General features: G+C 38.5%; 1 protein-coding gene across 1 annotated transcript in view; it reads right to left on the reverse strand.

Annotated features, from left to right (window-relative positions):
• Positions 1 to 15,118, reverse strand: part of gbe1b (glucan (1,4-alpha-), branching enzyme 1b) — a 93,956-nt gene that overhangs the window by 38,846 nt on the left and 39,992 nt on the right. The window contains exons 11-12 of the mRNA XM_040037872.1: positions 5,521 to 5,631; positions 5,254 to 5,425 (exon numbers count right to left, since the gene is read on the reverse strand). Coding sequence (XP_039893806.1) covers positions 5,254 to 5,425; positions 5,521 to 5,631 — 283 coding nt within the window. The remainder of the gene's footprint in view (positions 1 to 5,253; positions 5,426 to 5,520; positions 5,632 to 15,118) is intronic.

A 15,118-nucleotide genomic window follows, 5' to 3' on the forward strand; every position in this document is an offset into this window, starting at 1 on the left:
GTACATGGTATCAGCTCCACTTATATACACAGGTCATTTAAATGTGGATGACTTCAACCTTCTTTGAAAATACTCTTGAACCTCCTGCCTTTATGAAAACCGTCAGATCTCAGTAATAAGTCTCCTAAGACGATTTTCTTTTTCAGTCCACAGTCACATCCGCCTCTTATGAACAGAAGACTGGTTTAGCTATATTTATATCCAATTCTAACCTTCACCTTCAATGTTGATTTACTGACTGAACTCCAGATTTGCGAACTTGTGACTTCAATTATTAAGATTGTCATTTTTAGTCTAGAGCTAGAGTAATTTTATTCCAACATACACTGTAAATGTTTGCATAATGTAATCAATATAGAGGACAACAAAATAATGACTTGTGTATCATTAATTCAGCCCGACTGTTTTCAGTTGAAGATGTGGCTAACGTTCATGACGGATTTATACAGAGCTTCAAATGCCAATATCTATGTTAAAATGCCACAGAGCAAAAAAAAAAAAAAGTAAATAAATAAAAATTGTTTACTGTCTGGTGACTGTTTTGATGTCTACAGCCATTTCTTTCCTCATTGTATAAGCATATTTTCTTGTTTTTAATCACCCATATAAAATGTATTAAGGCCCAATGTTATAGGTGTAGCTTCTGGGACACAGTCAAAACAGATATAGCCAGCTAGCTTTGTGTTTCCCATCATTTCTGAAAATTCCTGTCAAAAGGATTTCTGGACTCGTTACCTTTTGAGCAATTGTAATGCAATTATGTGACAACCAAATTGACTCCCTGTGTGGGGTTAATTGGACCAATAGACCATCCAACTAGTGTGAGCCAGTGCAGGTGAAAGTAATTCTGTTATGGACATATACAGTTAGGCAAAATTACAAAAACCTATTAACCTATGTAAACAATTACTTACCATACATTATTTATTTTAAAAAAAAAGAATAATGTGTGAAGTGTAGACTTCCAGGTTCAAATCAAGGGGTTAAATAATTAGGAATTACAGTTCCCCATTTTCAGATAATGAAAACTATTTCGTCAGGTGGGTTGTAAACAGTTTTATGGCCAGGTGAGATCTGTTCTATGGACTGACATTTGTGTCAAAAGAAAACATAGTCACAAGAAAATAATTTCCTTTCACAGGTGAGAGTGTTCTTTGGAACTTGTTAAATCTACCTGGAATTTAATTGTACAATATGCATGTGTGGAACTCAGCAGCCAAGCTCACAAAGAAGCAGTCACACGGGGCAGATTGTCTGGTTGGCAAGTGCTACAGCAGATTAACACTGCCGCATACAGCTCAACCCTTCAAGAGGAATTCCACTTGCTTGGTTGGTTAAAAAAAATAAAACAAAATAAAACAAAAAACCTCCACCAAAAAACATCCTCTATTGTGCTTGGTCACTTTCAAAGCAGTGATGCTACAACCTCTGTGGTTGACAGATTAGCATGACAAATGGAATCAAAGTTGCACCAATTTTATAGCAACAATTATAACAATTTGGAAAATGAAGTTTGTCAAATTATCTATCAACAGTGATTAATTTAATTGTGTGCAACACAACAAATATCTATGCCTGTGATATGAAATTATTTGTTTGAGATTATGATTTTCTGGCGTGCCACTTTTAACACAAATGAAATTCCAGTTCCCTTAATATTGGCATGTCATCTCAAAGACCTTAAGTCGATTCAAGGTGTTAAACTTGTATCTGGTAGCTTTCCACTGGAACTTTCAATATGAGCTAAAAACTAATTTTGATGTAATAAGGTACATAATTAATAATAATAATAATAATAATAATATGCAACACAAAAAGGCCAGAAAGACCAATGAAAACAACTGAAGTGCATGGTGATAGATTTATTTCAATGGTTGAGAAATCACCCTTCACAACATCTAGCCCACTCAAGAACACTCTCAGGTGGTAAGTCTATCTTTGAAAACAAGAGATGTTTTCATGAATGAAAATACAGTGAGTTTACAACAAGGTGCAAACCCACTGGTTACACTTAAGCTTAAGAAGTCCAATTTAAAGTTCACCAAAAAAAATCTCTAAAAGAGCCTGCACAGTTCTGAAAAAATGCCTTGTAAAGATGAAACCCAGATTAACTAGAATGATGGGAAGAGAAAAATATGGAGAAGGAAAGGAAAAAGTCATGATTTGACTCATACTGGATCATCTGTCAAACATGGAGGAAGCAGTGTGCCGGCATGGGCTGTATGGCTGCCAGCAGAACTGGGTCACTATTGCTTATTGATGATGGGACTGCTGAAGTAGCAGAAATCTTACATTCATCAGTACAAGTGCAATACTGATACCCAGGAAAATACTCTATACCATACATACCAAAAATTAAGAGGCATTATTCATTTTATTTTTATTAGAACAATACAAAACAATAACTTAAACGACGAGACTATTTTTTAAGTTAACTGACGTAATGCAAATACATGAAAGCTCTTTAGTACTACAATGAACTGGGAGCTTCACTGACTTCTCAAAATTCCTTCTAAAGCACTGTTAAGTGTCAGTGAATGTAAACTACTTCTGCTGCTACTGAGTGGAAGAGCCACGTACCTGCCTGAATGCAGGTGCTGTGTGAAGCTGTGTATCAGCTGGAGGAGGCGAAGACTGCACTGTTCAAATCGATACTGTTGCAAATGAGTCCATCTAATCCGATAGCAATTTTTAGTAATGATTTGTATCTGAGAGTCAATTTCTTGACCGCTGTAGTCCTGGCTCAGATTCAGCCAAATGCAACAAAACTGACTGTATGGTGCTTCTTAGTACAAATGGACAATGGCCCACAGTATTTCTTTGCCTTGAGTTTCTCAAGGAGAAATGGGATATTTTTCAATAACCAAGTCAGTCACCTGATCTCAGCCAAATATGCAGCAAACACAAACAAAAGAGCAGGAACTGAAGGTGACTGCAGTTAAGGCTTATTAGAGGAACTCAAAGGAGAAAACACAGCATTTGGTGACGTCCATGGGTTCTAGACTTAGGGCAGACTTTCATTCAAGGATTAAATCCAGTCCTTATACTTAAAACACTGTAAGTTTGTTGAATTACTTTTGAGCCTCTGAAAACAGAGGTCTTTGTATAAAAAACAGATCTAACTCCTAAACTGTTGTAAAATCCTTTGAATATAAATTATTCTTTGAATAATTTATTGTTATTGTACATGTACAACTAAATAATGGGTGCTCCACACCATCTCTCTATATATCTATATCTCTTACTATTTATCTAATTTCAACCCACAACCTTGTTGCTGTGAGGCAACAGTGTTTCAATGTAAAGCTGTTGAAATTGTGTTCACACAACAGCTAGGTGTGATTTAGATGTCTGCTAAACTTTCCCTTTTGAACTAAAATTTAACCCACTTTGAGTCCACACATCGATGCACCATTCAGACCTCTAATCAATGGAAAATTGCTCCGTGGGTGGGTTTAGGCCGGGATAGCAAGTGAGCAAATTTTGTAGTATTTGCCACAAAAGAGTGATTGAGTTAATGAAATCACTGTCAAATCGACTTTTCAAGTATTGTTTTGTCTCATCAACTCACCGTGATTCTGAAACTGCCAGAGTGGTTGAAAGTAAATGTGGCAGCAAAATCCATGCGAGACAAGCGCCAAGAGTGCAGCAACGAGTGCCTCTGAGCTATACTTTAGCCAGAGAATCAGATATAATTACTATCAACTGTCCTTCAGTTGTCTTTTCTGACATCCTAATCATTATGGACTGCCTTGTTATGATTGTCCATTGAGAACAGCTGTTTTGACTGTGCTTCTTTTCAACAAGCACATCAATCCACTTATCAGAAGTCGACAGTCTTTTCCCGAGGTAAAAATTGGACATCTTGGTGAACAGGGATTGATAATAAATTCAAATGGTCAGCACAGGAATTGTTTTATTGTTTGACCTGAGCACCTGGTCACCAGGTGGAGCTAAAATGCTTTGGATCACAAGTATAAGCAGTATTTACATTAAGCTAGTGAGTGGCACGTTCAAGGAAATCCTTTCCTTTGAACCAAGGTCAACTTCCATCATCATTAATTATCACTTTATTATCTTTACCAGCAGGCCTTGACAAAGTCATGCCCCTGGCTCAGACGATGAGTTGAAAATGAAGAGCATTTCAACAATGACTGAGAACTGACTCCATTTGAGCAAAGGGGAGGGGACCTGTTTGACGGCTTTTGCCCTGTATTTTATGATCAAGTCAGCAAAGCGATGTCAGCCCCACTTCAAAATGGCCCTTTGATGCTTATCATCGGCCTTGACTTATTGGCAGCAAGCTACTTCAGCTCCATGAAAGAAATACAACAAACCATATAAATGAGCACTTTCCCCGAATGAAAAATTCATCGAGTTATTTTTAGCCTTGATGAATTTGCATTTTCATTATTGAAATGGTAAAAAGAATTTATTTATTTATTTATTTTCTATTTCACGCTCAAAAAAAAAAAAAAAAGCACAGTATGCTACAAGGGTATACAGAAAATAACTGTAGCTAGAGTAATAACAGCACTAGGTAGGGATAACCTTATCAATTAAATATTTATCCTAAAGCCTCTTACTGCTTGTTGCCTGCGTAACACTTGGATGGACAGGAGAATAAATGCGTATTTATATCTGTTCGGTGAACACTAAGGGATTGTTGTGTCTGCCTGAGGGAAGAAGTTCAAATTCAGGAAGAATGCGGTGCATGAGGGGGATCTGAAATGATTCTCCTCGCCGTTTTAATAAAAAATGAGCCAAACAGAGGGGTGCTGCCTCACAATCATGACCTTCATCACCTCTTGACTGTTCAGCATTTCAATGTTAGCTGAACCATGTTGTTATGTGGTATGATTATCTAACAATATTGCCTAATCAAATAGCAAGATGTCATGTAGTCTGTTTTATTTTATCTTATGTAAAAATGAGAATTTATATGACATACATATTGTATTTAGTTATGCAAACTCACTCTCATATGACCTGCAAAGCATATTAGAAATCTTTAAGCTGTCATGTTTGAATAAACGGCAAGGAATATTTGAAGATTTTAAAGGTTTGAATTTGCTATGATTGTTATAAAAAAAAGTACAATAAAAATAACAGAACTATACTACATGACACGAAAAAGAATCTTGTTAAAGATAACAAGTTCAATGCAATATTTCTTAAAGCCTGCTTAAAATATAAATCTGGCATATAAAATCCATGAAATGTTAGATTTTATGGATTAGCATGGTGACTCACCCATGAAGTTGAGGTAGCCTTCTCCACCCAGGCCATGAGTGATGAGGCGGATCATCTTATGCAGCTGCATGCCACGGTCTATGATGGCTGTCATGGGGATCAGGGAGCTCATGTTGGTGTACATCTCCTTGTCCATCAGCCAGAAGGCCAGGCTCTTATCGCCAACCAGAGCCTGCAAAGGCAGTCCGTGTTTCATTATTCATACGTTCACGCTGAACTAATGCAGACTTCACTGGCACAACACAAGACGTTTGTAGAAAAGTTTACCTGATCGTGACTTTCGGCATAAGCTATGCACTTCTCTCCGTATCGCCTGTTGGTCAGTGTATGGACGATATTGCCTATGTTCCAGTCCTCATCCTTTAACTCCTTCAGGATCTAAACAGTGACAGAGACGGGTTATTGAAAAAGGGTGTGATAGATGTGTAGCTGAGAGAGCTGTTCTGGCCCTGACTGATGCCTAAAGCTCAGTGTTTCAGTTCAGTCTTTCTTCCTTTCCTGAGTTTTCTCTGGGTTACACTTCTCTCTCAGATCAATCTCTGTTTTGACATCTCTATATCCGCACTGTGAGTTATGTCTATCTTTGAATGGTGGTAATGGAGTTTTTAATAACTTCACTACAGCCCATGGGTAGTAAGGCATCAGCTCTCTCCACCTGAGATGGGCAAGGTCAGAGCCTCTCATCCAAACGGAGGGATTCAACAATAAATCCAAACATGGAATCAATGCCCCTCTGCTGGCCTGCCTACATGCACACTTTCTGCCAAAGGAGTCATTTACAGAGGTCAGAAGCAAACACGGAGGTCACCAAAACGTGCACCCAAAGCCTATCCTCCCACAGAATGTTGCTATACAGTCATACTAACTGGCTGTAATTGCCATTCCATTAACAAATAATAGTAGAGCAGAAATAATTATATGTACTGCAGTTGGCAGAGAGTGGGTTTAATAAATAAGAAATGCTAGAAAGCTACAGTAACATTATCATTTCTAAAAGTGCCCTCCAAGAACCCTTGGCAATAGACATACAGCCTGTCTGACTGGTGGGGGAGTTGGAAAACCCATTTCAGTGACAGGCTGAGGTCTGCTCTGTGGAATTGGCAGTGACAGCTGATTGACATGTCAGGAAACCTTTATATTACTCTACAGAGCCATAATCCTCTGAGTAAAGAGAGTAAATTGTGCCGATCAATATGTCTGAGATGAACTGGCCGGTCCACCTAAATAGAGGCTATCCCGCTCTATATATATCACCATCTGTTCACATTCACTTCTCCTCACCTTAGCCTTGTGTGGCCATATTAGTCATTGCCAGTGCTACCAGAAAACCTCAGTGAGGTGCTTATTATCTACATGTACTACAAATTCTCAGATGTTTTAACTGCTTGTGGCTTGCCTTGATCCTCGAGCTAAGCCTTGTCCACTACTCTCTGGATTCAGGTCAGCCGCAAAACTGAGCAAATAGCACGTCTAAAAGTCACTTACAGTTACAAACAATATCTAATATTTTTACCACCTAAGCTTCCCACTGATCAATGTATATTAAAGATGACAAAACAAATTAGTTATTAGTAGTTTATTTAGAGTTTCTGTTTAGTACTTTTGACTCTTAAACTACTGTATTTTTCGGACTATAAGGCGCACTTAAAAATCCTTTGATTTTCTCAAAAATTGGACCTTATAATCCGGTGCGCCTTATGCATTAAAAATGTTTTAGTACGACTTTGGTAAGCTATGAACCCGCACCGCTTGATGGATTGTCGGAGCATTATGGCTACCGTAGTCAGGAGCCTCGCGGAGTAATACGTACTGTGCTTCAACATAATATTATGGTGTGTGTAAAAGGACCCCAAAATGGCACCTGTTAAGAGACATGCTTACAAAGCAGGCAAGTTAAGCCACTATCTGCCATTGGATCGTGGATGCCTGGGCTACGGTATCAGTCTCAAGTGTCGTCCGAGCTTTCACGAAGGCCGGAATCATCGTTGAACAGCTAAGTAACAGCAACGAGACTTACTCGGATAATGACAAGAGGGATCCGGGCATGCGTGATGCCGAAATCGCCCAACTGTTAAACTCAGATACTGAAGATGAAGAATTTGATGGATTTGTGGAAGAGGAATGAACTGAAAAAGTCAGTGTAATGTTCTCTCTTTTTTTTGTGTTACAACCAAGGTTATTATCGTTAACGAAAACTAGAAGTGAAAAACATTTTCGTTAACGGAAATAAAAATAAAAACAAAATAAGGAAAACTAACTAAAACTGTAATGAATTTTCACAAAACTAACTAAAATTAACTGAATTTATAGCAAAAATGTGTTTAGTTTTCATTGATGTGTGTGTGTCATACAATAGTCAAGGGTGAAAATGAAGTTTAGTTTCCAGATTTATTTCTTGCTGTCTCATTATGCCAGCAGGTGGCAGTACGTTAGTCGAGTCGTCTGTGTTGCTGCTCCGTCCACGCGCAGAATCATGTCAGGAAAAGTCGGGAGAAAGCGCCAGAGTCCAATTTGGGATTACTATGAATATGACTGTGTTTTGGATAAAGCAAGTGTCTTGTAGTGGAAAGAGACAAATTATGAGGGACATTTCTAAAGGCAAGAAAATCCCACAAACCTTAAAGTGCACTTGAAAAGCTCACACAAGAAGGCTAACCTAGCTTACCTTGAGAAGGTAAGGGAGCACACTCAACCCTCATCCCCAGAAAACAGACGCTAACCCCAGGCAAGGCAGCGTGATGCATCCCGAGACAACAGGACTGGGATATCTACATAACTGTGTGAGTCAATTGCCTTCAAAAAGTTTATCAATTCACTTGAACCAAAATTACGAACACGCGGTGCTGCAAGAGTTAATAGTCTCATTGGGGCCAAGATATACATTTTATAGTTGCCTGGTATCAATGGTTGTTCATCTGCCTTTATTTATTTATTTATTTAAAGAACCCATAGGTGGGAATGTGAGTTGTCTGTCTCTCCGTGTTAGCCCTGCGACAGACAGGCGACCTGTCCAGGGTGCAGGGTATGGTAGCTGGAATAGCAACATACCCAAGGATAAGCAGAAGAGAATGACTGATATGATGAAACTGGGATTTTGTTACACTTAATTATTGCAAACACAACTAAAACTAAACTGAAACTAAGGATTTTCAAAAAAATAAAAACCAAACTAAACTAGCAAACAATTGGTAAAAACTAATTAAAACTGATATAAAATTGAAAATCTGAAGTCAAAATTAAATAAAAATAAAAACTAATGAAAATTGCAAAACTAATAAAACCCTGCTTACAACAATGTTGAGAGTTGTTGAGAATGAGTTGAATAAAAAGTTCGACTTATCTGACTGTTATGTTTCACTTAATGCTCCTTATAGTCTGAAAACTACGGTACTCTTTGGTCTTGAATATTTAGGCAGAAAAGAGAACAACTTCCGTCATAATATTTAAAAGGTAACATTTAGAATCAAAGTAAGTAAGTTTTTCTTGTTTTTTTTAATCCCAGTTCTATTTGTAAAATAATGTCACACAAAAAAAAGGCTTTATAATGGAAAACATAACGGTAATAATAATTGTAAGGCAAACAGTCATTTCAGGGACAAGTGGAAGTCAACCTAAGAAAAACATATCACATGTTGAGGTGAGTAAAAAAAAAAAAATCATTACATACAAACCGTTAATTTAATTCAAAGTGTCTTGTTAGGGAGGACGGTTTGGTCTAATAACACAACATGCAGATAAATTCGACTATAAATTACACATTAAACATCAGCTAAATGAAAATCTAAAAGATTGGCATCTTTTTGTTCACCTCCAGCTCGAGTATCACAGCTAGAGAACCGAATCTACAGGATATGCCCCAGAGATCATCCTAGTTGCCTCCACATCCACGTACAATCAGACATTTTACACTTCCTTATGAATCATTACAATTCAATTCAACCACAAAAGTGGTCTGGGAGCAATTAATCTGGGAGTGGGACTGTCGGAGCAGAGACAGAAGTGAATGGGTTGACGACTTCTCTACCACCAGCTCACCCACATCAGCCCCGACCAGCCGAGCTTCCTGGCACCACTGACACTCCACTTCATCAATGATAATGAGCAGTGCACAAATCTTACTTTACAAGCCTGCTGTCAGGAGCCAACCAGAGTGCCCAGATTAATTAGGCAGAGCCAAAAATAAAATTAAAAAAAAAAAAATCTTGCAGCGCAGGATGAGGTCATCTCACTGTCACAGACATGCTGTGACTGATTCAAGAGGCTCTCTTCCACCATCACATAGTGCTGGCAAGGACTTGGTGGGGAATGTGAGTCTAAAGCTCTTGTTTTACATTTTGTGGCTGGCCTGAGCATCCTGCCTCTGCTCTCTCTGCAATCACATTTGCTGAAAGTGTGTTTGAGTTTGCGTTGCTATGAGCACATCCTCTCTTTGCACATACAGTGCCGCCCCCAGAGGTGAAAAGGGACCAAAGGTGTGCAGTTCTCAATCCAGTAGATCAAGCTAATTTCATCCCATCTTTATATGTTCCCTGTTTTGAAAATTAATGAACTTTTCTGCCCACATCGGCAGGCTTCTCTCAGCTGAAAAACACTTGTTAGCTCACCTCACAGTTTTCCTGCAAAAGCCCTCGCTAAAGAAATCCTGCACCGCCAGTTAACACCACACAAGGGTGGCCTCAGAGTGCAATTAGCTAATAAAATAAAGCAGGACGAACCTGAAATGGTGCTGTCATTAAAGCAGGCAAGCAGAGTGTGACACTGGCAGAGGGGGTCAGACAGAGTAGGCGCCCTTTTAAGGCTGGCAAAGAAATCGCTGACATGTTTACATAAACAGGCTGAACAACATCTTTGCTTTCTGGCAGCCTGAATTTTATTAAGTCATTGTAATTGAAAGTGTTTCTGCTATGATGGGCAGAGCAAAGTATGTGGTCTAGAAATAGATTTTCCCCCTGAAACTAATAAGGACAGAGGTGTGCGGACTGATATTTTCATTCAATTAAAATAAATGGAGGAACAGAAACAAGAATTGGAACAATTGACTCAGAGGTCATTCGAGTTGAACAGCTGAGAGAAGCAGAGGGCTGCTGGAGAATTCTCCGTGTCACCTTCTTTTATCCGAGCTGCAACCATGGAGCCCTCTACCTCTGTCGCCTCTAATTGTTTCAATTACATCTCAATCCACTGTAGCTGGAGGGAAGGGTGCTTGTTAAATTAAAGGGCTTTTGTAACATTATCCATTAGGAGTGACAGCATTTTATGGTGATAATCAGATCGAATCATCCAAACTTGTGCTGCGCGCCTTATCTGGTCCTCTCATTAGGATATCTTAATTTTTCACAGTCTGTTGGTCCTAACAGCCTTGTGCAGCCAAGTAAATGAGTCATATCAATCAGTCATGCTGAGGACGAAACACAGCGTGAGGTCCCAGCCAAGGAACTGAGAGAAATTCATCCGTGCACACATGTGAATCTATAAATAAGCTCACGGTTCTGTTGCTCTGCGTCTTTGTCTCCCTTTCCCTCTCTTTCTTCCTGCCTGTCTGTCTCTCTCCGTCTGTCTGAATGCCTGCCCTCCGCGCTTCACGTCTTCCTTCTCTGCAACACACACCTCACTGGAGGCTCCACTTCAGTCCATTCAAATCCCTCCCTAATTGACACTCTGTGAGAAGAGGCAAGGCTAGCCCTGAGTGCACTCCACTGACTATACCAAGGCATGTTCATATGAATGCTTCCCTGCACAGAAATACAAAAAATAAAAAAAATCCGTTGCTCACTTGCTCTCCTCCAGCTTCAAGTCTCCTGAGGGAGGGAACAAATTTAATTGAAAATTGCAACCAGGAGAAGAATCTAAACAAATATTGCATTGCCAGCAATATTGTTTGGAAAGTAAAAGCAGCAAGAACCTCTCCAGAGGCATCCTGAGGATAATCCTGTGAAACCTCGGTGGTACAGCACTGCCTGCTTCACGCCTATTGCAAGTATCACAGAGGAAGGTCAAGTCTGGGACGATCTCTCTCTCTCTCCCTCTTCCCCTCTCCTCTACCTCCACATCCCTACTACTGAGTAAAACCCACTGCTGTGAGAGACAGACTTGATTAACGATGCGTTGACTTCCCCCACTGAGAAACACAAGAAACCATAGAGCAAGAGGATGCATGCGGTGCCGAGGTCAGACTCTTTATATTTTGCTTTTTCTCACCAAAATATGAGTAAATAAAACTTCTAGTGTGGGCTAGCGGATACATTTAAAAAGGCACAGTTTTACATGAATTTTAAATCAGACAACCTCTTTAGGCATTCTGCATACAGACATTTTCCTCAAATGGAAAAAAAAAAAAAGCCTCTACTTTCTCTGAAAATGCTCAAGTGCACCCGTAAAAAAAATAAAACATTACTTTTAAAAAAACAGTCTACGTTCATCTACTGGCTGAACCCGACAGACAGACACATCCCCAGAGAAAACTCACTGCAACTGTACTTTCTAAAGTAATAATTGCTAATTTCATCAAAACACATTCTGTCATCAAGCACAAATGGGGTCAAGAAAATAAATTAGAAGTTGCGTGCTGGTTCCAAGTACTGTAAAGTTATCCAAGTCCTCCAGATGACTGACACACACACACACACACACACACACACACACACACACACACACACACACACACACACACACACACACACACACACACACACACACCTCCAAAGCAGAAATAGCTGTTTGAACCTGTCCATGTTCATTGGGATGCTGGTGCTGTCACCAACTGCGGCTAAAAAAACTAAAAAAAGAAAATTATTTAATAAAATCCATAATAACCTTATTTTGTCTCTGGGTGGATGGTGGGGCGGGTATGTGCTTTCTGCTACTTGGCTTCAATATTATATAGTTATGGACTTCCATACCTGATGGCTGAACAAATATAAACAATGTTTTTCCAGTGTGGGCCATCAAGCACTTTCACAGTGGCAGTTTGGGCTGGAGTGCCAAACTAAAGGGTGCTTCAGCAGTTGTTGTGGAAGAAATGAGAATATTTGGTGCCCAGAATTTTCCATCCAGTCTGAAGCAGTGTTGTATGATAACACGTCGTTAACACCCAACACTGTGATACTGTTATCAGTTATGCCCATAATGAAGAGTTATTGGAAGCACCCATGAAGCTGCTTTCGTTAAGTAAAAAATTCGAGTTACTGGTTGTGTACTTATCAGGAGTATTAGCATACTAAATATATACAGTACATAAGTCCTGTTGACCAATACCTATAGACATACAGTACAACGCAGCTCCTTTTGTAGCGTCATCTGCCAGACAGGAAGCTAATGAATGCCTTTCCTCCAGCAGGTTTTTCTCTGCATGCTTTTTGTTTGAGCTTCCTTCCCTGAGCAAAGAGCTGTGCGTCATGCTGTATTGGATAACTGATGGTGGGCTTCACCAAAAACATTTCACAAAAGTAAAACCTCTTCAGTCAACATGAAGACTTTTTTCCTTTTTTTTGTAAAACAAAGGGTATAGGCTTTTCTCAATGCAGCATAAACAAAAATAGACCAAAGCCTGCAAGCTAGTTCTCCCAGACAGCTCAGGCTCTGCTGTATCATACACATGTAACATGCCTGGTTTTGTTCATGTCATACACCAAACAAACTTACCCAATTTGGTTGCCTATGCTGCAAATTCCTTCTCTCTCCCTCTGACATCTCAGTGATGCTGCAGCCCTGTATCACTTCCTGCTGATTCAACCCTGCCATCACCCCAGCATCCACCTGCATATTCTTCTCAATTTTGTGTGTGTATCATATATGTGGTGAGTGAAGATATGTGTAGCAGAGATACCAAACTCTAACAATGATCATCTGGTGCAATATTTGTCATAATGAAAAATAAAACAGAAAACGTGGATAAATAAAAAGGTAAACAGAAATTAACATCTTTGATGAATTCTATTCTAGTAGTGGGATTGCATTGAAATAAAAGACACGACCACAAAGCAATTAATAATCAAGAAAAAATAACTGCTTCTCATTTCGACCTCCAACTCATCCATTTCACATTTTATCTTTAAACACAGAGCTTTCATGGTAGACCAATATATTAAAACTCTACAATGAGTATATAGCTAAAGATATCTACGGTATATCAGCCGTCCCCAACCTTTTTTGTGCCACGGACCAGTTTATGTCCGACAATATTTTCACGGACCGGCCTCTAAGGTCTTGCGGTTAACAAAATAAACAAAAATAAAACCAGTACCGGTACCAAAAAAAATAGACGATTTATTCACAACACACGGGAAAAGACCCAGGGAAACAGAATTAACGATAAGAAATGATTTAAAAAAAAATAAACACTAAAAACAGATAAAAACCCTGAAAACCACGCGGCCCGGGGGTTGGGGTCCGCTGCTATATATAACTAAAGAAAATGTACTATAAAAAGAAAGATTTCTGTAAGACCCATTTTATTTTTAATTTCTTTAATAATAAATAGATCATCTTAAATTACACTGCAAAATATAAAAATCAATTGAAACCTGAATGGCAGAGATCCACCTGAGGAAAATATAAATGTCCAGATTTAGACACTACAAACAATCACTTCCTGCATAGTGTCATTTGAATGCCACTGTTGGAATTAAAAAAAGCATTTTTTGCACATCTTCACAGCTGTCTTTGGTTATAGATGACAATAAGCGTCCTCTTATTCAGCCTACCTACCCTGACAGTCAGCGATGGGTGATAAACCTTCTAGCTGAACCCTTTCTTGTGGCACTCTTTAACTATTAAGCTTGTATAATCGTTTGGGAAAAATCAAAACAGCACTGAATACAGACAGAAAAATAACCCTTGCTTTGATATCATAAGCTACGTCAAGGACAGACATTCAGAGTGAATAATGAATAATGTGAAATGTAAAGGTGACTGCCAGCCTATTTAAAGCCTCACTTAAGAAAAAAAAACAAAAAAAAAAACATCACAGAAGAAATTTCCGCCAAGATCAGTGACTAGATGACCTTCACATCTCATTTTTCTTCTCATTCACGGAAAAAAAAAAAAAAAAAAAAAAAAAAATATGCACACATCCATGCAAAGGACTCTTAAAAAATTACTGATCTAAGAAAAAGGTCATTATGAATGAATAAGTCAAAAGCTTTTCTTTTTCAATAACAATTGTGTCGCTTCCATCATTTATTCATAGCTCAGTGTTTGGATGGATAAATACTGACCTTCCCACTTGCACAGTGGGTAGGATTAAGAAGGGGGAAAAAATAAAAAGGGTTGCACTGCTTTAGAAAAAGCAACAACAAAAAACTTTTTCAGTTTGAATACCCTTAAAACCTATGTATAAAAAAAGATTTCAGAATTAGGTTCAATGTTATCTGTTTGTTTTTTTTATATAACAGAAAGAATACCAGAAATATGAAAACATACATTTCATTCTCACGTTAATCCTCCTTAGGCCTTACAGTCCTGGGTTGATTTAGTGACTGTTGCCCATCTTGAGAAAGAGTTACCAAAACAAACCCTTACAAACATCAAAGCCACCTTTATCATGAAGGTATTTATAATGCACAGGCTTTAGGCTTTACTGTAAACACTGAGAGGATTTAGCCAGTGACAGTGGTTCTTATATTTTAGAAATCAGCTACTACAATCATTTCTCCAGAAAAGTTAGGATGCTATGTAAAATGTAAATAAGCTGTAAGGAAATTATAAGCAAACAATTTAAAATAGTATTTAATGGGAAGCGAAAAAAAGACAACATATACATTTTTTATATAATATAATTTCTATTGTAATAATAATTGTAATACTTTGAAATAAATAAGGCTTTTTCCTTAAAAAGAGCACAAAAAAAAAACCTACCTATTTTAAT

This window comes from Simochromis diagramma, unplaced genomic scaffold (genome assembly GCF_900408965.1).
Source record: "Simochromis diagramma unplaced genomic scaffold, fSimDia1.1 OVJJ01000463.1, whole genome shotgun sequence".
Classification (NCBI taxonomy): domain Eukaryota; kingdom Metazoa; phylum Chordata; class Actinopteri; order Cichliformes; family Cichlidae; genus Simochromis; species Simochromis diagramma.